Source organism: Heloderma suspectum, chromosome 6, assembly GCF_057233095.1.
Source record: "Heloderma suspectum isolate Gila_16-S chromosome 6, 16-S_ref, whole genome shotgun sequence".
Classification (NCBI taxonomy): domain Eukaryota; kingdom Metazoa; phylum Chordata; class Lepidosauria; order Squamata; family Helodermatidae; genus Heloderma; species Heloderma suspectum.
In genome coordinates, this window is record NC_139463.1 from 97,490,343 (window position 1) to 97,511,352 (window position 21,010).

General features: G+C 48.6%; 1 protein-coding gene across 8 annotated transcripts; it reads right to left on the reverse strand.

Moving 5' to 3' along the window:
- Positions 1-44: 44 nt before the first annotated feature.
- PRMT1 (protein arginine methyltransferase 1) lies at positions 45-20,417 on the reverse strand. 8 transcript variants are annotated; one of them, XM_084805403.1, is made up of 12 exons: positions 20,379-20,417; positions 16,971-17,024; positions 15,607-15,650; positions 9,502-9,603; positions 9,209-9,364; positions 8,644-8,707; positions 7,373-7,515; positions 6,004-6,091; positions 5,221-5,336; positions 3,700-3,850; positions 2,923-3,044; positions 45-943 (listed from the first exon to the last, which is right to left on the reverse strand). In XM_084805403.1, exons 4-12 carry the CDS (start codon positions 9,553-9,555, stop codon positions 860-862), a joined length of 978 nt encoding a protein of 325 aa, XP_084661529.1. In that variant the 5' UTR covers positions 9,556-9,603; positions 15,607-15,650; positions 16,971-17,024; positions 20,379-20,417; the 3' UTR covers positions 45-859. The 8 variants fall into 8 exon arrangements, with proteins under 8 accessions (XP_084661529.1, XP_084661522.1, XP_084661524.1 ...); XM_084805396.1 differs by having other exon boundaries at positions 16,967-17,024; XM_084805398.1 differs by lacking the exon at positions 15,607-15,650.
- Positions 20,418-21,010: the final 593 nt, after the last annotated feature.

Below are 21,010 nucleotides of genomic sequence, written 5' to 3' on the forward strand. Positions count from 1 at the left end.
GTAGGTAGGTGAGTAGGTGTTTTCAAGTAATAGAGGGGTGGTGGTGGTTTCAACCTCTTTATTCTTTTTTTCCTCATGAATGTAACCATATAAAAACCATAAGTTATGAAAGTCACACGATGTCAGCTTTCAAAGGGGCAAGGGACTTAAAAAATCCACCCCCACCCCCCCCATGGATCTGAACAGGGAGTTGAAGAGGGGAAAGTACAAAACCGTCAGTGAAGGAACAATACCCACAAAATGGAGATGCCTTTTTCCTCTCACTCATATCTCCATATTCCCTCTTGATTAAAAAAAACACCTGTTGGGACACCCATTCCTCCCCCTGCATTTGGACACTGGATTAGACATGTGTACCCCAAAAGCCCAAGCAGCATTTGCACTGGAGGAGATTGCTGAGGAGCAGAGTTACTCTGGAAAAGGGTGTGGGAGGGAGAAGAATTCTAGGCAACACAGTTTAGTCAGGGGAGACCGACAATGATTTAACTAACAAAAATAAAAAAATCCATGATGGAAGTCTGCTGTCAGCCCTCAGGGCGCAGGACAAACGGACAGAAGGATAAACCACGTGCGTGTCTTCAGTTGTGCTAACAGCCTCAAAGTTCCTGGCTGAGGGGGGGGGGGGGGAGGATTTTGCAAAGAAGGGGCAATGGGGTTTTGGAAGGGAGTCTTGGCTATTTCCCCCCTAGTCTCTAATACTGACCCTCTCTCTCCTTGCTGGCCCAGAGTTGCAGCAACAGGGAACTACACAATGAAATGAATTAGTGATATGCCAACTGAATAGGACGACAGGGAGGGGTTAGCTCTGGGTGCAAGGTCGGCTGGAGGAGGAGAAAAAAACAGGCTGGGGGCAGATGGACTAACGCATCCGGTAATCCGTCGAACACGACAGCTCACACAACTGGCCCTTGAAGTCCAGATCAATGGTGAAGTCCAGATCTCGCTGCGCATGAGACAGAGAAGGGAAAGGTGTCAGAACGTATCTATTTCCTCACCAAGATGCTCTTTCTCGCAACAAGCTACTGCCCTTCCCCTCCAAAAGAGTAGGTGGAATTTGCTCCCCCTTGCCCCATAAATATCTTTTTTCAGCATTTTAACAGATCTGTACGTTCCCGGTACACCAACAGTGTCGTCCACTTCACATGAACATGTCACCGATAAACACGTGGAAGCTCACACCTGCACTTTAAAACCTCTCCCCACAGTCCTGGGCTCCTAGCCTCCTTGTCCTCTGCCCTCTCCGATCCGGCAACCTTCAAACTTTTCTTGATGCCACCAGATGCTTTGCTGTGCCAAGTATCACAGAGGGTTATGCAGCCGAATGTTGAGGGTGGTGGTGGCAGCAGGCGGGAACGACTGAGGAGGCGTTAGAATTTGACTTCTGCAGCCATTGAGCAACTATTGTTCAGATCACACATTCCCAATATGCCGCCATAGGCTTTGGCATGACACTTTGTTGGTGCTGACTGGGTGAGTGCTTTGGAGCCTTCTAAGGAATGCAGAAGACAGGCGTACAGCGTACAGCGCCTGCAATGCTTACTGCTCTTCTTTTTCTATCCTCAGAGGATATGCAGCACCTTTAGGATACCTTCACTTTAGAGAAGCAAGAATAATGATAGAGGAGAGCAGGGCATTCCTCTAACCCCCCAACCCGCAGCACAAGGGAAAGGCTCTGCTGAGATGGCCCCTGTGAGACACACAGACATGATCTTAATACAATGGTTTTTCGCCCCTTCAGAGCCTGTGTTTCATTTGTTTATAAGTTTACAAGTAATTAATCATTTAAACCTCATCCAATTATCAGCCCTTGGATAAACATGCACATTCTCTGCCTCTAGCTTAGTCTTCCCTGACCTGGTGCCCTCCAGATGTGTTGGACTACAACTCCCAGCATGGGAAGGTTGAGCGAGGCTAAGTGTAGCAAATAGTGTTGAGAGGAGGGGGGCTGTGGGGAGAAGAGAAAGAATTAACTAGACATCCCGCCACTGCCACCACCAATGCCTCCTCGAAGTGGAAAAGCAAGTTGCCAGTCAAGGTCCTAAAAAACCCCATTCAATTTTATTCATCTAATTCAAGCTCTGGGCAACGGACAGCATTTAACAGGAAGGAGAATGCAGGGCTGCGTTTTAAACAGCATGTGCAGGCACCCTAATGAGAAGAAACAAGCCTGGCACAGGCTTCTGGGGAGAGATTTACTCAGAGCAGCTTCTGGCCTGGAAGCAACTGATTTCCTCAGAATGGCAGCCACTCATTCCTCTTGAGAGCCCTGCAACATCGTGGTAACCCAAATGTGTCCTGGCCCAAGTAAGGGGCCCACTGTCTCTCTTCCCAAACACATTCACTTCAGTTCCTTCAGCTTAACTAATGTGCAGCCCTTAAGGCCCTTGAATTTCTCTCTCTCTCTCTTTCTCTCTCTGAACTGCTTGGGAGTTAAGTGGGTGATGTAATAAATATTTATTGGGTCGGCCTCTGCCATTCAAGACTGAAGAAGCTGGATCTGCAACAAAATATTGCAATGCATTCTCACCACATAACAGGGGTGCTCCTATTCAGGGTTCCAGCCAGCTAGCCAGGCCCTCCTCAAGCAGGCTGCTCCATTTCTCTCCCCCGACCTCTAGTTTTCCATTTCCAACTCATATCCAATATTCCATGGCTACTGAGCATGCTCACTGGACTGCTTCTGGGTCCCTATCCCCCCCTGCGCTGCACCCCCCCCCCCCCGTAGCAGTTTCTAAAAATAAATGTATTTTCGGTACTTCTGCAAGCCTCATCTCCCTGAAACATACAGATACTTCCCTCTTGTTTCTTGGCAGCCCAGTTTAGGCTTCATTTCAGTTGACACTCACTGCCATTATTAGAAGGAGTGATGCAATAAGATTTCCAGAGGAAAATAGAGGGGTCAGAACCAAACACCTGACTCACATTGTTCTTGGCATTGGGTTTCATGCCAATGGTGCCAAATATCTCCTCTCCTGTCTTCACTGTTAGGTAGTCCTCCATGTAAAAGACTGTCTGCTTCCAGTGAGTGTAGGGAGATTCAGGGCCTGGGGAACAACAGTAAGGAGAGATCAATGGGGAGGCATACCTAGGAGAGAAAGAGAAATGCACCCACACATGGTATCCTCTATAGCAGGCTTTCCCAACCTGGTGCCCTCCAAATGGTTTGGATGTCAATTCCCACCAGCCCTAGGCCACTATTGCCAACAATCAGGAACACTGGAAGTTGTAGTCCAGGCATCTGGAGGGTGCCAATTTAGGGAACATTGCCCTATAGTTTGCTCAGCTTTCATTTAGTCTAGGCTCCCCCCCACCCACCCAAAAGAGCTGAACTTTCCCTCCTTGCCTTCAAGTTATCAGCTGCTGTGCTTTTCAAACTCCCACTTACTAAAACCTAGACTTTCGAGGCTGGGAGAAAGCCCAGCCTCATAACTACCAACTAGATTAACTCCTGGCTGCAACTGAGCAACTCACTCACCAGCAATAGCACATTCTTCCCAGAAGTACTGGCTGTCTATTAGCTAGCTTGTTCTTAAGGCAGCAGATTTCAAAGTTGCAAGTTCCACCACCTGTTCAGATGCAGCCACCAGGTTCTACCATTCCCAGAACACTCAAGCCTCTAAAACCAGAACATTCACCTAGAATACACAGAACCAAAGTCTCCCCCTCTCAGTTTCCCAAACCAAGGCCATGGGCCCTTACTGGTGGAGAATCCAGTGCGCTTGTGGCAACGGGTGAACTCTATGTTGAAATAGGCAACCAAGGCATGGATGTAGTCATTGCGTTTCACTTGGAGACAGAAGGGTGATGTGAAGGTGAGGTCCTCCACCTTCACTGTGTAGATGTCCACCTCCTGCCAGCCGTAGGTGGGGAGAAAATAGTGCGGATGAAAGACAGTAAGAAATTAGATCAAATGTACACATACACCAATCAGCAGCCCTCAGCAGCCCAACACTACACATTAAAAACCTATCATTCCTTCTAACAGCAAACTCCTGTTGCCCTGTCCCAATCACTTTAGAGACAAAAGAGGCCACCCACAAAAAGGGAGATTCCATCATACCTAGATGAACCTTGAGATGAGCAGAACTACATATATTTAATATGAACCCACCCACCCCCTAAGCTAAGTGGCCAATTTTACACACACAAAAGGTTAGAGGAGGATTATGCATGTGTGCAGCCCTCGCTCTACTCATTGCATGGGTTTAGTCAGCTCTGGCAAGGAGGTGGCTGTGCCAGGTCCTCTCCTCTCTGAAGAAAGGCAGAGAAACCTCCCTCACTGGCTTCTTACAGCTTTACAAGACAGGGCTCTGCAGCATTTTGCAAGTTGGTCCCCACTTGCTGTATTCTATTTCCACCCATCTTCTCCCAGCAGCATGTCAAGGCTGTGTCCTCTTCCCTGCAGAAACTGTCCACAGGTCATCTGCTCACCTCAACAAGGAGCATATGAAATCCTACCAGTTATGTGTCAAAGAAATCAAGCACAGGTGCACCACCAAAAAAATACCTCCTGAGCAAGTAACTCAAGCAAGAAAGCCAAACCACTTGCTGCAGCAGGCAAATTCCAGGCTGCATCTACATCACAACTAAACATTCAGTGAGATTAGGGAACAGCCCAGCTTCCGCGTGCCTACTTTTCCACTTCTCTAAGCGTGGATTGTAAATGCTATGGACTGGCACCATGTTTCCTCTAAGTTCTACTCAGCACACTGCTCAACTATCCAAATATGAATCAATCTGAGCGCATGAAAGCCAGGCTACGATTGGAGGTCCCGTCCACTTAGTGCACCTTGAACTGTTTTGACGATAGACGCAGCAGTGTGACAACTAACAAGGGGTGGAAGTTAATTTCCCCCAATGTTCAGGGTCCCTGTAAGTCAGGAGTGGGCAACTTGTGCTCTCCAGATGCAGTCCATCAACAACTCCCATCATCTCCCGCCACTGGCAATGCTGGCTAGGGCTGACGGAAGTTGCTGTCCAATATCTGGAGGGCAAGTTACTCAGCCCTGCTGTAAGAGATGCTGTCCTCTCTTGGTCTCCCTGGGCCATCCGTTGTGCACAATCCCCTCCAGGGGACAGAGAGGTGCCCTTCGCACAGAGCATGGCCAACCGACAAAGGGCCTTCCATGTTAGATAGGGTGTTTGGTGGCGGCAGCGGCAGCAGCAACCAAGGTGGGTCACGGGGCAGATGGGCAGGGTATCCCCATCAGCCACACATACCTTGATGAGGCAGGCATTGGTGACCAACTGCTTTGGGTCAACGACATCCACCAACGGCTCTTTGATCGCCACATCTTTGATGCACGACATGTCGAAGCCGTACACATTCTCCCACCCTGCGGTAAGAGACACAGATGGGGAAAGGGAGATCAGACCCTGGAAGGCCTTGGCAACAAATCAACCACCTAACCCACAAAAGATGGGTACCAGCAAAGGGAAGCAAACCAAACTTCATTCCCCTGCAGGATTGGGCTAGGATCGTCATTTTCAAGCATTCTGCCTTCAGGGAAAGCTTTCCACAGCCAATTATCTATTAAAGACCCCCTACATTCCAGAAGGTTGTGGGGGCATGTCTGAGCGTGTACACACTCTGTTCACGCAAAGCAATGAGGCCCAGCAGACCTGACAACACCCCAAGTGAACTGAGAGGAACACACTCCACATCCCCCTGTTGCTGGACACTGCACCACAGGCTGCAATAATGGGTAGGCATGGGCAAGCTGTGTTTTAGGGAAGCTTGGCTGCCAGTAGTCATCTTTCCCAAGGATGTTCCAGCAAATCTCAGGTTTCCCCAGAGCAGTGTCTGAAAGTCATGGGCCTTAGACATATCGTGAGCAGAGAGACATGCTCTGTCCAAACAAAGCTCAGATGCTGGAGTCTCTTGAATGTTCTGCCCCAGCCACTGACATCCCCACCCGTCATCTCTCATTGTCTTCTTTGTCCGGAGATGCTTGGGTCTGGCCTCCCTCCTTGCAAACCACTGCGGTGCCACCTGCTACTTACAGTGGATCTTGTAGTCTTTGTACTGCCGGTCTTCAATAGCTGTGATGTACAGCGTAGCACGGTCTGGAAATATGAGGCCATCGGGGGTCTGGGACAAAATGGGAGACAGCTAAGCCTCACAGTGCCCACAGCCTTTCTCTCCCCAGAGAATCTAACTTCCTGTGCTGAACTACTGGGTGAGAGGCGTGTTACAATTCAAACACCCACCAATATGAATTATAAAAAGTGAACGCGGGTAACCGACCTGGTTTCAATCATCATGTCGCATTCTTTAAATTTCCGTAGTCATCAGAAAAATGCTACTACGGTTAAGGGGCATGTACACCAATGCTTTACTGTCTGTTTCAAGCCACATTCACATTGATAGATAGCACTGTACATTTAATGTTCTTGCTGTGACCTTCATGAAGGCCAAGCCTAAAAATCCCTAGAGCATTACCTGCATACACAATTCAAGCAAAGGCAACTCACCCTTACTAGGTACCTCTGAAGGGGCTGCACTGCTTCAAAGTTAATCCCAAGCAGCCTCTGCAGCTCAGAGCATCCCAACAAGAAGTGGCTTTTTAAATCCTCATTGGGACTGTTTTGTTCAAGGAGGAGGAAGGTCCCATTTCCCCTCATTCTTAGAAACCCTTCTAAGTGCATTCCCAGTAACTAATTTGAAATGCAATCTTATCCAGCCTCCAGTTTCTATAGTGACTAACAGCCAGTGATAGACCTGCTCTTCATGAAGCACCAGAGACGTTAAGAGCGCAACAAGAAAATGCTCTTTGGAAAACGGAGTGCCTGGAAAGCTGCATGGGATACAACAGAGCTGAGGAACCTGTTTTTGTGTGTGCTGCATTCCCTCAGGGGCCACATGCCAACAACCCATGGGGCAAGTGCAAACATTGGATGGGGCCACCTTTTTCTCTCTCATTCTGCCACCCCAATTTTTCTCTCTTCCTCCCCAGCAGGTTTCAGGGTGGGAGGGAAGCTCACTTTTGCCAGACATCTGAACTGATCACTTGCAGATAAATTTGACTGATATACAGAGGATGTCCACCTGTGAAATACAAGATGTCCCAGTGTTCCATTTATAAAGCAATGAGTATCACATTGGAGGGCTTAGGAGAAATGGATTCTGCTTTTATCTAACTAATCCAATTCTGATCCCGGTATTCTGTAGGGTCAGGCTCACTCTCTCAAGGACTGTTTTGGCCAAGAGAGCAACAGCCACTCTTCTGCCACTGCAGGGCATTCCTGGACTCCAAGAGGGAAGATGTCAGCACTCTCCATTATCAGTAAATCAGGATATGGAAAGCTGAAGGCCCTGGTATAGACCCAGAAATTGCTGGTGGGATGGAGAGGGTGGCAGGGAGGGACTCACCAACCACTTGTCCCGGGCGTAGATGACCGTATTGAGCATGGACTCGTAGAAGAGGCAGTAGCCCATCCATTCACTGATGATTATGTCAACCTTCTCCACAGGCAGCTCCACTTCCTCCACTTTGCCCTTGATGATGGACACCACTTCAGGGGAGGAAGAAATAACAACATAGGATGGGACAGGAGGAAGCAGCAGCAACAAAAAGGACTACAAGAGGTTCTCAGCTATGGCCAGAGTGACCCTCCCCAATGCAAGAATTAACAAATAGCACCCAACAATATGCAAGGTGCTTTACGGAGTAACACAACAACAGGCCCTGTTTATGATCCAGAATTCAGCTCTGGGAAGGGAACACACAGGAAGCAGGTGTGTTAAATTCAGCTACATGCACTTAGCCTGAGTTTCAGTAGAGAATGAGGACGAAAAGATGGTGCCAGAGGCTTTATGGTGGTTTCGAGAAGGGGACTGGAAGGAAGGAGACACAGGCAGTAGTATAAAGGTGTTCTGAGAGGAAGATCCAGGCATAAGGGGGATCAAGGGAGAAATAGTGGAGCATGAGAACTTTGGATGGCCAACAGCAGAGCAAAGGCCACAGGCAGAGATATACTGGAATATGAAAGCCAAAAGGTTGTGGGGTGCCAGGCCATGGAAGGCTTTGAAGATGATGAGGTTTGTGCTGGAACAGAAGAGAACCAGTATAATATTTAAAGGAAATGCATCACATCAGTGCGATGAGGGGATAAGGAATTTGACAGCTGAGTTCTGAAAAGAGACGAGGAGGCCGAGGTGCAGAAGAGAAGGCTGGAGAACCTTCTCTTGGTTACACTTGTGACAAGATGAGAAATGACCCGAGCATGAGTCAGAGTTTTCACTGAGGGGGTAGAGAAGGAGGACCATGTTTCAAGCCTGCCCTTGCAAAATTAAGATGCAGGAAAAAAACAAACCACAAGACAACTTCAGCTGGAAATTTGCACTCCTGCATTTAAATGGAAAGGCAGAAGAATCAAAAGGGAAATGGAGAAATCAAAATAGCAAAATCAAAAGGGCTCCAGGTGACTACCTAGAGCAAACTATAGGTGAACACTGGTCAGAGTTGCAAAAGGGGCAGTGCTTTCAGATTCCACAGCACACCTTGCCCTAAAGAAAGAAAACCAGGGAGGGATCCAAGGATGCTATGGGAGAACAGCAGCCACATTTCACCCTACAGGACACTGGCTTCTGGTTGGATATCAAGGTAAATGAGGCAGAGGTTAAAAAAAGCAATTACTCACCATGGTCGAGTTTGTTGGCTTTGACAATTTTGACAGCATAGTCAGAGATACTGGAGCACTCAATCTGTTAAGAGGGTAGTTCCAAAGAGGGGCCGGGGGGGGGGGAGGGGAGAGAGACGGGGAGGGGTCTCATATCCCAGTGCACCACAAGGAAGTAAAAATATTTCTCCTTCCCTTTTCTGCTCACCCAGCAAAGAGTCTTAATAATGACCTCCCACCTTTTTCAACTTATGAAAAAAGGCCTTTACAATTAACAAAGGAGTGCACGTAGGAGTGTGTGTGCACGCATGACGCACATAGACATTTCTGGTCTTCATGGCTGTGCAAAAGTGCTGAGAGTTCTGCTGGAGATTTAAAAGATCACCCCACCCTTATCCAATAGGCATAAATGGTTTCCACAAACCAACGGTGGTTTTGTGGTTGCAGCATTTGGCGCTCCTTTAGCACAGAACTCCAGACTCCCATGCCTGTGCTGCCTAGTACCCCAATAGCTTTCACAGGATTAGTTAGGAATACCACCATGACACAACAGAGGCCAACATGCCTACAGCCACCTCTCACTCACCCCAATAACCTTCTTTGCACCAGCCTTGGCTGCGAACATGCAGAGGATTCCAGTTCCGCTCCCAACGTCCAGGACCACTTTGTCTTTGAAGAGGTGCCGGTTGTGAAACATGGAATTTCTGTAGGTCAGTGTACGCACCTCGTCCTTCAGCATTTCCTACAGGGTGGCGAGAAGAGGGTGGAGATGCATGTCAGTGAGCCTTTCCAAAATCCATTTTACACCCCCTGTGGCAGGCAAGAATGGGTCACTTGCCATGGAGGTGCTTTATGACCCACACCCCAGCTGACTATCACCTCATGGATCCCGAAGTGGGCGTAAGAATCAAAATAGTAATCCTTGGACGTCATCTCCTCCGCTGTTGGCTTGCCGCTGCTTTCCGGCTGAGTGCATGAAACCTGGCGGAAGACAGAGGCAGTTAAGATGGAACAGGCCCGAATCACCCCAAGGCCTTGATATAACTTGCAAGCCCCTTTCTACTGCTTTTTAAACACAACGGCTCCTTTACCCCCTGACACACATTCCCAAGATCCTTCAGCTGGAGATAGGTTTGCAATGCTCATTGAAGTATAACCCCCATCACCCCCAGCCAGCATGTGCATCATCTGAAAGCAAAAAATGACTGGGTTCAGACATCATAACCCACACTCAAGGGCTGAGCGTGGGTTGTCACTGAACTGTGGGTTGTTGTTGAAACATAGGTTATCATGTTGCCTGAACCCAGATGCTCTAACAAGCCATGGTTTGTAACCATAGACAACCCATGAAGAGAACCCATGGTTTGTTGTTGGGTTGTGAACTGTGGGTTGTTCATGGTCAACAATGGTTTGTTAGCATGGTTTATTAGCACGGCTGGGTTCAGACAACACGATTATCCACAGTTCAATGACAACCCACACTCAACCCTTGAGTGTGGGTTAGTGTGTTGTCTGAACCCAGCCAGTGTGGTGATTCTGTTAGAACTGTTGCTTATTTAGGGATTAACCGGAGGACAGCCCTAAATACCAAGCAACATTAATACCCCAACTGCTTTATCACTGCTTATTCTTCAACACCTCATCCTTACGAAGCAGCAAAAATAATTCAGTTTTGGAAGGACTAATTCAATGCATTGGTGTTTTTTAACCAGGGACAAAAAGAGACACAACATTCAGCTGCTACTGATTTCCACTTCCCCATAAGTAGATATTTCAGTATGTTACAGTGTATCTATTTTAACAGCCTGGGTAGTCGGAAGTCATAACCATCCCCCACCACCTCCCCCAAGCCAAACGTGGAGGTAGTTACGACGTCTGGCCAGGTGAGGGGCCGTTTACAAGCGTGTACCTCCCAGATGTGTTGGACTATAACTCCCATCATCCCCAACCAGCATGGACCATGATGCTGGCTGCGGATGAGAGTTGTTACCCAACACATCTAGAGGGCACCAGCTTGGGGAAGGCTGCAACTGGCAACACCAGGGCCAGTCCGACTCCATCAAGAGGTTTATGGAGGATGCTCCAGTTGCAGCAGCCTACAGCAGGGTTTGCATCAGTTAAATCAATGGCTGGGTTGGGTTGCGGGTGGGAGGCAGATTGCTCTGCACCCCATTAACTACAGTGGACCACCTTTGTGTCTGCCCTGGACCTAAATGGGGCTGGGTGTTATCAGCATGCTGATGACACCCAAATCTATTTCTCCTTAACATCATTATCCAAGGAAGGTATGACTCCTCTGAATGGCTGCCTGAAGTCGGTAATGGGCTGGATGAGGGAGAACAAGCTGAAGCTGAATCCAGGCAAGACAGAGGTGCTCATCATGAAGGATCCTAATTCAGGTATTGAGGTATGTCACCCAGTTATGGATGGGGTTGCACTCTCCTGAAGGAGCAAGTTCATAACATGGGGGTGTTTCTTGACCCAACCCTGCTCCTGGCACCCCAGGTGGAGGCCACGGTGAGAAGCGCCTGTTATCAACTTTGGCTGATACGCCAGCTATGCCCATTCCTGGAATATGTGGACCTGGTAACGGTGGTGCATGTGCTGGTAACCTCTAGGCTTGATTCCTGTAACGTGCTGTACTTGGGGCTGCCTGTATATTTAGTTCGGAAACTTCAACTGGTACAAAATATGGCAGCCAGGTTGGACTCTGGGACATCCCCTGGAGACAATATTATACTTGTTTAAAAATCTTTATACTGGCTGCCAATTTGTTTCCGAGCAAAATATAAAGTGCTGGTTCTTACCTTCAAAGCCTTACATGGTCTAGACCCAAGGTACCTCAGGGAGCTCCTTCTCCCCTATGCCCCAGTCCACCACTTAAGGTCCTCTGAGGGTTCCCTGCTGCGGCTGCCTAATGTTAGATTGGCAGCCACATGCAAGAGGACCTTTTCCTTTGCCACCCCCCAGTTGTGGAATGACCTGCCGGTTGAAATCCACCTGCTGATCTCTTTGAAGGTCTTTAAGCATGAATTAAAGTCTCTATTATTCTGGCAGGCATTCACTTTTTAGAACTCTTGTTCCCTTTGCTGACTCTTGTATACTGTTTTTAAGCTGTGTTGTTTTTATTGTTGGATTTTTTTGTTAAACTGTTTTTAGTTCAAAGTTGATTTTAGTTATATGTTGTTTGTGTATATTGTCTGTGTGCTTTTACATAAATGGCTTTTAAACTCTGTATATTATATTTTAATTTTTAACTTTTGTAAACAGCCCAGAGAGCTTCTGCCATGGGGCGGTATAGAAACATAATAACAATCAATCAATCAATAAATCCTCACATTTATTTAACAGAAACAAGCTGGAAGGGCATAGCTGCATTTGCTCAGGCTTCGTAAGGTAGCACAGCGCTGTCTGTTCTGAGCAGCATTGGCTTTTTAGGTAGTGTCACGTTCCCATTCCCTGCTACCAGAGCTCCTTCAACCAACCAGATATCCTTCAGATATGTTGGACAGTTACTCCCAGCATCCCCTAACCAGTGATGGCTGGGGATGCTAGGAGTTGCAGTCCAACACATCTGGAGGGCACCCAGTTGGGGAAAGCTGCTTTAATGGAGATATCAGAAACCAAATTTGGAACCTCCTGCATGCCACACATGTGTTCCAGGTATGAGCTAGGGCTCTCTCCACACCTTTCCCTTAGTCTTGTCTCTCCCTTTTTTCGCCTCCCTATGTTCCCTTCTACTAGGCTACAAGCTCCTTTGGGCAGGGAACTTGGGATTTTGTTGTGGAGTTTCCCTTTTTCCTTCTTTGTTATATTTCTATCCTGCCTTTTTCCTCCAAGGAGCCCAAGGCAGCGTACATAATCCTCCGCTTCTACTCCATTTTATCCTCACAACAACTCTATGAGGAAGGTCTGAGCGAGTCCCAGCTGAGCGAGGACTTGAACCCTGGACTCAGTGCAACACTCCCACCACCACACCACAAAGTGCTGTGTACCCCAGTAGCACTGCAATATCGTACCAATACTAGCCATGTCCCACTGCAAAACTGAATACTAACTATGGCTCTCTGTCAAAGTTAGTTGCTGAGCAGGAATCTACTGAGTTTTAAAGAGAAATCCCTACAACCCATCATCTTCTACTCCCACTGAAAACAACAGCTTTGTTCTATTGCTCTCTCCTAGCTCAATGGAAAACCTTTAGCATAATGGCATTAATCACTCCTTTCTGCACATAGCACAGCTTTGTACATCCAGGTGTCCAGGGTTCCCAATGCTGCTGTGGGCTTTAGCTTGGGGCCAAATATTAGTCCTAAAACATACCAAAATTGCTTGCACCTAATGGCTGAAGTTACTTCCCCACCCCTAAAGGTGAACACCATCATGCTTTGAAAGCCTCAAAGATTACACAAGCATACCTTTCTTTTGCTAGCCAAGCATTCACCTGCCTTGAGAGATTATCCAAGCTTATTCTTGTACAGAGCTTATTTTAGCTCAGATTGCACTGGAACGGGTTAACTTTGATTGCACACAGATTAAACTATTGATGTAAAAACCTTCTGTGGTTTTTGTTTTTAATTGACCATCTTGGAGGGGGAAAAACCCTGAAAGTATTTCACTACATTTTTAAGGAGACCGCTCCATTTCAAAACAGAAGCAATTCTAAAAGCTAGAAGGAATAGACATTAGAAACTTCTGAGCCGTTTACTTACTTAGGGGGAAATCCTATGCATGTTTAGACAGAACAAGTCCTACAACTCCCAGCAAGGCTGGCTGGGGAATGCTGGGAATTGTAGGACTTTTTTCTGTCTAAACATGTAGATTTCCACCCTCTCCCCAAGATGCAGGCATTGCAAGGGGGGGGGGGAGAACTAAGAGGAGACCACTTGCATTTGCTATTACTACATTTTAAGGTCCCACCCCCCTCCACTTTCTCAACATCAACTTCTCTAGGCTCCATATGGTTCAGCTCTCCTGAGCAATATGGAGAAATGGGGGGGGGGGTTGAGCACAACATATGCCTGCGCAAGATATGGCCTCAGATCAGTACATGGGACTCATTCACATAAGTTGCTTTTTCAAGCATGTGCGTCCTTGGGGGTGGGGGAGAGCCGTTTGTGCCTGCCCGCGAACAGCCTTCTGAAAGAAAGACTGCAACCTGCTTTCAGATTTGTGCCTTTCAAATATCAGTCATGCCTTCAAAGCTAGACTGTTGCAACACACTATGAAGCTACCCCCAGCTGGGGTCAGAGAACAGAGGCTCAAGTTCTTGGGAGATGGGTGGCGGATCATTAAGAGTGCATTATGCCGGGGTTCCTGCATTTGCACGGGCTCTCTCGACTTGTCGGCATCACTCAAGAGCACTGGTGTAAACCTACAGCTGCCTCTACGGCTCAGACACAGGCCGCCCAACTCCTCTGCTGTGTTGGGCTGAAGGGTGCTGTAGGCCAAAACATCCGGAGGGTCACAAGTGGCCCACTAGTTTAAGGTTGACCAAATGCAAAGGAAAATAGGGCTCCTAACAGTTCTGTTAGAGAAGGAGGTCTGGAATCACTCTGAGACTGCAGATCCAGAGCGAAGCATACTCTGCCCTCATCCATTGCTCAGGCGATGAAGGGCCACTAGGAGATTACGTCCCTTGCAATCGCAGGAAGGTTACTACAGCAAGGGGAAGGCTGCCTTGCCCTCAATGACCACAGCAAGGGGAAGGCCCTGCATCAAGACACCAGCTAGCGGAGAACAGCTGCAAGGATCTTGCTCTCGCTCCCCCTCCTTCCCCCCAGAATAACACTTGGTTCCAACTTCCAGTTGCCCCAGGACTGCAGAAATGAAAGGGAAGCTCACTCTTGCCTCAGCTGCTGTTTGGATGACTAAGGGCCACTGAGAGGCTGCTGCCCTGCTCCTCCAGAAGAACATCGCAGCAAAAGAAGACCAGCCTGGCCCCAGCCATCAGCCAGAGAAAGAGCAGCTGGAGGTAGCCTGCTTCCTACTCTGTACACAATATGCAAGAACTTTTGCAATAATACAAGAGCCCAAGACAATCTGTTTGAAACCACCGTGAGGGTCTGCTGAAGATCAATGCCTTAAAGCAAACTCCCCCGACCTGGTATCCTCCAGATTTGTCTATAATTCCCATTCTCTACAGCCAGCATGGCCAGGGATGAGGAAGATCTATCTTCTCAACACACCTGGAGGGCACCTGGTAGGGTAGGCTGCCTCACGACTACACTCAGATTATGGAACTCCCTCCCTAAGGCCAGATTGCCTCCAGTCCTTGCCTAGCTCCAGGCAGGCCATAAAGGCAGTTTAACTTAGGGTTGTTTTTTTTATAGGTTTTAAAGCTTTCTTCAGTTCCTGGATGTTTTAAAGATGGCTTGCTCTGTTCTTAATTCTGGACTGCTTTGTATTTGAATATTATTTATTTCATTTCTGTACCGCCCCATAGCTGAAGCTCTCTCCATTTACAACAATTCATAAAAGGTATCTGGGTGCCCTTTTTGGCAGAAAGGTGATTTATAAATATTTTAATTTTAAAAAACAGATTTAGTGTAGCATAAGCTTTCATAGACTAGAACACATGTGAGGAATAGTTCACGAAAGCTTATACCGCAGCAAAACCGTTTTTCTTAAAAGGGTGCCACAGTACCATGTGGTCCGGAATTTTAGAAGCCAACCCTGTGCCGGGCTGAGAACACTTAAAGGTTTTAAGGAGTAAGTTTGTGTGCCTGAATGACCAGGTAGGCAGGTGCCTGGTGTGTTTTTCCCCTGCCACGGATGGACTCGGGGTTGAAACCACGGCTCCATTTAGTGGCAGGGAATGATCTGTCCTCTGGCAGAAACCCATCAGGACTTGCCACTCCAGTCTTATTAGCTGTACAGTATCTATGGATGCTGTGCGCTCTCCAAAGTCCACCCGACACTCGAGGGGCAGCCCTTCCACCCTCACTCCCAGGGGAAGGGTGGCAGGCTGTGCTGGTGCAGGCCTACCTCCTGAGCTGCTCTAGCCCCTGACTGTCCCCAGGTGTGGGGAGCTGCAACGTAAGTTAAGGAAAGAGTGAGCCAAGGACCCCCAGCGCAACGACCCTGCAGCCCGTGCCCCAGAGCCACCCAGTTCTCTCAGTGCACCCCCCACCCCCCGCCCCAATGCATTCATTTCCAGCAAATGTGCCACCTTGCAGCTATTTTTTTTTCTTTAAAAATGGAGACATGAAGGGAGGAGAAAAATAAATATTTAGATTTCTGTGCTACTGACACTTCCCACCCCACAACTTTTCAACCAGAAAATAAGCTCCAGAATGTCTTTGAGTTGGATATATTAACTTTATATCTCTGATCCCAACTATATAGGTTTCGGGGGCTGAGGGGAGTCAGTGTTCTGCTAGAATTGGGAAGGTGTGTGCGTGTCAGTAACAGAGGCTCACAAACACTAGAGGCAATAGGCGTGCAGAAGTAGGAGCTACGTGCAAAGACAAGACAAGCAGCTGGGCTGAGTGCAAGAGATCTATGCTTCTGGTCAGTACTGGAAGTCCAAAACTGGTCCTCCCTTCTCCCTCACCTCCCCAAAGAAGTTTCTGAGCCTTCAACCAGATCTGCCCTCATGTTCTCCATGTTTTCCTATCAAACAGCGAGGACTAGAAACATGAACACCCCCCACTCTAAACAAAAGGGGGGATTATGTACCAAAATACCCTATATTTTATGTGCAGACATATATAGAATCCTAAATTATCTGGATCAAAGGGAAGTAGCCTCCAGAAAGGTTCCATTAAGGGCATAAGCACAAGATTGCATTACCAGCAGATTGAACAATCTGCAGTGAACTACTATGACCTGGCCCCATACTCTCAATCAGTGTGGATTAAGAACATCCATTCCACAAATAAAGTACTGTTAAGGGCCCCATCCTTTTTCATTCTGCACTGTTTAGCCACCCAGGCTGAGAGGGCTGATAAGCAGAATTAACTATGTGGTCCAAAATATGCACAGAAGCAAGCTAGAAGAGGCAGGAATTTAAACAGATTCTGTAGAGATGGGTTGGAGGGGGAGGGCAGGGGAGGGCAAGCAGAATGTCCTATAGTCTACATCTACAATTCCTGGGAAATGGTGGTAGGTTATTCCTAGTGGCTTTGAAGGGAAATACTTCTAAGCAAGCTGCTTACGAAAGCAGGGGAGCAACTACGGAGGCAGTTTTAGCACAAGACAAATGTAAGAGAGAGAAGGGGGGCTACTAGATGATAGACTGGCAAGCTAGCAACATAGCAAGGAAACCAGATTTGGTCTGGGCTAGTGTGCCTCACCCACACCCAGGGCTGGGCACTAGTCTAGCGCTCATGAACTCAAAGGATATTTACATCTTCTAGCGGAGTCTGCAGGCTCATCCCATTAGCCAGCGTGGTTACAAAATTCTAGGAGAGAGAGAGTAACAAGGGAAATAAGGTCAATTCAGAGCTCAACGGGAACTGAGCCGGAGACTGGGTCTTGTTAACAATTGGGGTGGGGAGAAGAGGTAGCAAAAGGTGTCCAAGGACACAGAGACAAGACTGCGTGGGGGTGTCAAAAGGCAGCTCCGGCTACATTTGCTGCCACTGGTGTCTAGAAAAACCAGGTTTCCTTCCAGAGCATGGTACCATTGCCATGGCAACACAGGCAGATGCAAGGAATGGGGAGGAAGTCCTCATTAGCAGCTCCCCTATAGTAAAGAGAGACATACACACTCCCGCCCCCAAATAATGCATGCACTTTCTCCTACAGCCACGTCACCAACATGACAACTGCAGTACACAGAACAAGGTTGCCTCCGGTCCAAAAAAGGCCTCTTATGGGATTATCACAATCCCATGCCGAGAATAGAAAAATAAAGTCAGCCGAAATACCGTCAAGGTTGGTAGGCCAGGCTATAAAGGGCTCTGCCAGACTGCTTTGTTATATGACAGCACCCTCTACAACCTACACCTCCATCCCCACTCTTCAAGATGGAAGGGTTACGTGTAGGGTGAAGATGTTTAAGGACAGCATTTCCACAAGGGACTGGTAAGAAAGGTCTCACAGCCATGCTAGAAGTGACAATTTAAAGCCATGGAAGTGAAACAGAATGGCAAAAAAGGTTGCATGGGCTATTTAAGATATGCAAGGAAAATAGCTATGCAGTAACACGAACTTGTCATTCCACATTCCCATTTGGGACAACTCCATGTCCTACATCCTCAGTACTCTTGCCATTCCGTTTCACTACTTCTAAAAGTCAATCCCCACAGAGGTGTCCATGACTCTCAGAGGACTTTAAAAAACCATTCTGTTGTATTTCTAGCCACAGATACACAGGACCAACATCACAGCTTGCCAGTACCACCAACCCCAGCCCAAATCTAAAGAGGTCATCACCGCAGGCTCCCCCTTGTCTAACCTGATGCAAGTTACCCTGTGCCAGACTAGGGCTTCTCTCTGGCTTGGGCAGACCTGAAGCACTGGCACATCAGCTTTAACTTCTCAGTGGGGAAAGAGACAGGGAGCATCTCCACAAAACTCCTAGGTAACTGTCTTTGGATGTGGTCGAGTGACAGCCTTTAAGGCAGCCGTCTTCAACTTGGTGCCCTCCAGATGTTTTGGACTGAAACTCCCATCAGCCCCAGCCAGAACAGGCAATGATTAGGAATGCTGGGAGTTGAAGTCCAAAACATCTGGAGGGCTGTTTTAAGGGCACCAGACCTATGCAAACTGCCTCTTAGGGGATCCAAAATGTTAAGAGCCAAGAGAGGGCAGCAAGGCAACCTTTCCCACAGCAAACCATTGGGCCCCACTCCCCTTCCAGTGAGGAAGCTAGGAAGGAGTTCTCAAAGACCTGTCCCAATACAGGATGCCTCTTTGTTCAAATAAGCACCACATGGTGAAATGGGCGGGAGATACACCAATTTCCTGTCTCCCTGTTCAGCCACACATCTTTCCCCCCTCCAGGCCCCATGCAGCTCCCTCTCCAAGCTCTTAGTACAATTCAACCCCAAGTTCCAATCCAAATCTTTCATTTCTCCTCCCAGCATTCTTCTTGCAAATTTAACCTTATCACCTGAAGCCTGTGTGTTGAAACCTCCAGCGTCTTAAACCCCCACCCCCGTTTTTGTTCCTCCTACATGTTTCCTCCCCCAACTGAACAGAACCCATCAAACTCACTACCCAAGTTTTGAGAGCTCTCCCTAACCCTAACTCATAGAAGACCCCAGGATTTCCCAATATCAGTCCCCCTCACAACCCCACTATCCTTCCTCATCTGCCCCGTCACACAGCCCAAAAGCACAACAAGGTCTCCTCCTAAAATCGAATTTCATTTCCCTGGCTTGCAGCTTTCACAGAACCACAAGCAACCAGTATGGCCGCAGGGGCATCCCTCCCAGCCACAGATAACCCCTCCACAAAGTCTCAGAGCCCCCTTATCACCAGGGCACAATGGTTCTGCCAAGGTAAAGGGGCAACCACTTTTAAGGATTCTGTGGCATTCCCTATGGGACCAGCAAAGACTAGGCAAGAGGAGACAAATGATCCAATAAACTGAGGTGAGCATACTGCCAGCCCCACAGGGTTAGGGGTGCTGTTTGGCAACAGCATTCTGGGGTTAGAAGAACATTTAACAAATGGCCTGGAATCACTGGAGGGAGGCTCTTTTGGGTCTGTGAAGGGATTTAACAGAAGCTGAATTTCCATGAGCTCCAAGGCTCCAGCAGGTTCATGATGCCTCAATATTACGAGGAGGAGGAAATACTCCAGGAGGCTCACAGAAGAAAGGAACCAAGGTGGCTAGGGAAACATATGGTAGTCAAAAGGGCCAGATGCTTCTTGAACAAAGACCTCAATTGTTGTGGCAGCATTCTTATGGGGAGCGGGGAGGCTACATGCAGTGGTTGGGGGGGGTGCGTGGAAGAAGTGGCCAGAGAATATCTGCGGGGCAGGGACTCTGCAGAGGTCAGGAGAGCCTGTGGGGTGCGTAGAGAGCGGATTCTACATGGTGTGCTCGTGTGGAAGGTTTCTATGGGGCCGGCATCCTCCTACAGGGCTGGCAAGGGGCGGAGTTCCATGGGCCTCCCCCCGGGCGAAAGCGGGGCGGAGTTGTGTGGGGGCAAGGCGTGCCATGCGGCTACCATGAGGAGGAAAGGAATCCAATTATTTGGGGAAAGGGGTGCAGGGCTTTATGTGGAGGGGGAGAAGGGGGCGAGCGCGTGGCGGAATGCAATGGGAGAGAGAGCCAACGGAGAGCGAAAGGGAGGAGAAGCCAACAGGAGGGCCTATTTAATATTAATACTAGAACAGCCCCACATCCAACTCAATCTCATCCCCAGATTCATATTCACTGGGAGCCCCCCCTCATGAACCGCATCTTATAGGCGTAATAACGATGTGGGGAGGGGGCAGGCATATGGGGTGGAAACAGACTGAGTGCCTACGGGAGGAGTGGGGGGAGAAGGCGGCGATGAGTTTCTATGGGGCAGCACAAGGCTCCATGTGGGAAAGGGAAGAAATCAATGGGGAAAGGCAGTGGAGGGGGGCGGGAGAAGCTGTGGGGCTGTTACTCGTTACGACAGTCAGACACCATAGGCCCCTCCAAGCAATGGAGGGGGGGTCAACGGGAAAGGGTCTTAGGCGAGCAACTCCCCCTCCCAATGGCTAAATGGGGAGTCTAGAGGGGACCCCAAGGGGCAGGGTCTATAGGGCACTGGCTGCCTCAAGCTCTTCTCTCCTTCCTCTTTTTTCCTCCCCCTCCCACACTCCCTCACCTCCATGATGCAGTTTGCAGCCTCCGCCATCTTGCGAATGAGACAGAAAGAGAACCGCTGGCCCGACTCCCCCAGCCTCGTTGAGCAGAGGGCGGGGCCTGAGTAGCCCATTGGGCGGCGGCGCTGTCACTCCAAAGACAAGAAAAGGGAAGAAAAGTCCCCGCCTCCGAAGCTTTTATTGGCTGACGGGGCCTCTGTTCGTCAGAAGGGGGAAGACCCGTCTATCAATCAAGGCTCAAACCCCATTGGGCGAATCGGAAAGAAAAGGTTGGGCTTCTCGGTGCTCGCACGTACGCGCGCCCCGAAAGCTTTTGGCGATGAAATATCGGGGGGGGGGGGAGTGAGAGCGTCAGTCAACGTTGAGGGAGCCTCTGCCTCCTCATGAACTTGACATACCATTGGTGCGGTGAAGGAAACGTTCGCCAATCCGCGCGGGAAGGAGATTTTTCGTGTAATAGTTGAATACCCATTGGCGTACTTCAATGCCAGTCAAAACGAAGGTTCCCATCTTCTCCCTAGCCCTTTTAATTTAATTTCTGAGGGGTGGGAAGAAGAAACATATTGGTTGACCGAAATGACAATCAAGAAGAGCGTTCGCATTTAAACCCCGAAACCAAACTTAATTTGCCATG

Bases quoted from the DNA above. Each gene is read 5' to 3' on its own strand.
- PRMT1 (XM_084805395.1), bottom strand. From the start codon at position 20,408: ATGGCGGAGGCTGCAAACTGCATCATGGAG. The intron at 7,516-8,643 runs GTGAGTAATTGC...CCTCCCCTGAAG, and splicing joins AGCCAACAAACTCGACCATG to TGGTGTCCATCATCAAGGGC. The intron at 6,092-7,372 runs GTGAGTCCCTCC...ATTTTGTCCCAG, and splicing joins ACGCCCGGGACAAGTGGTTG to ACCCCCGATGGCCTCATATT.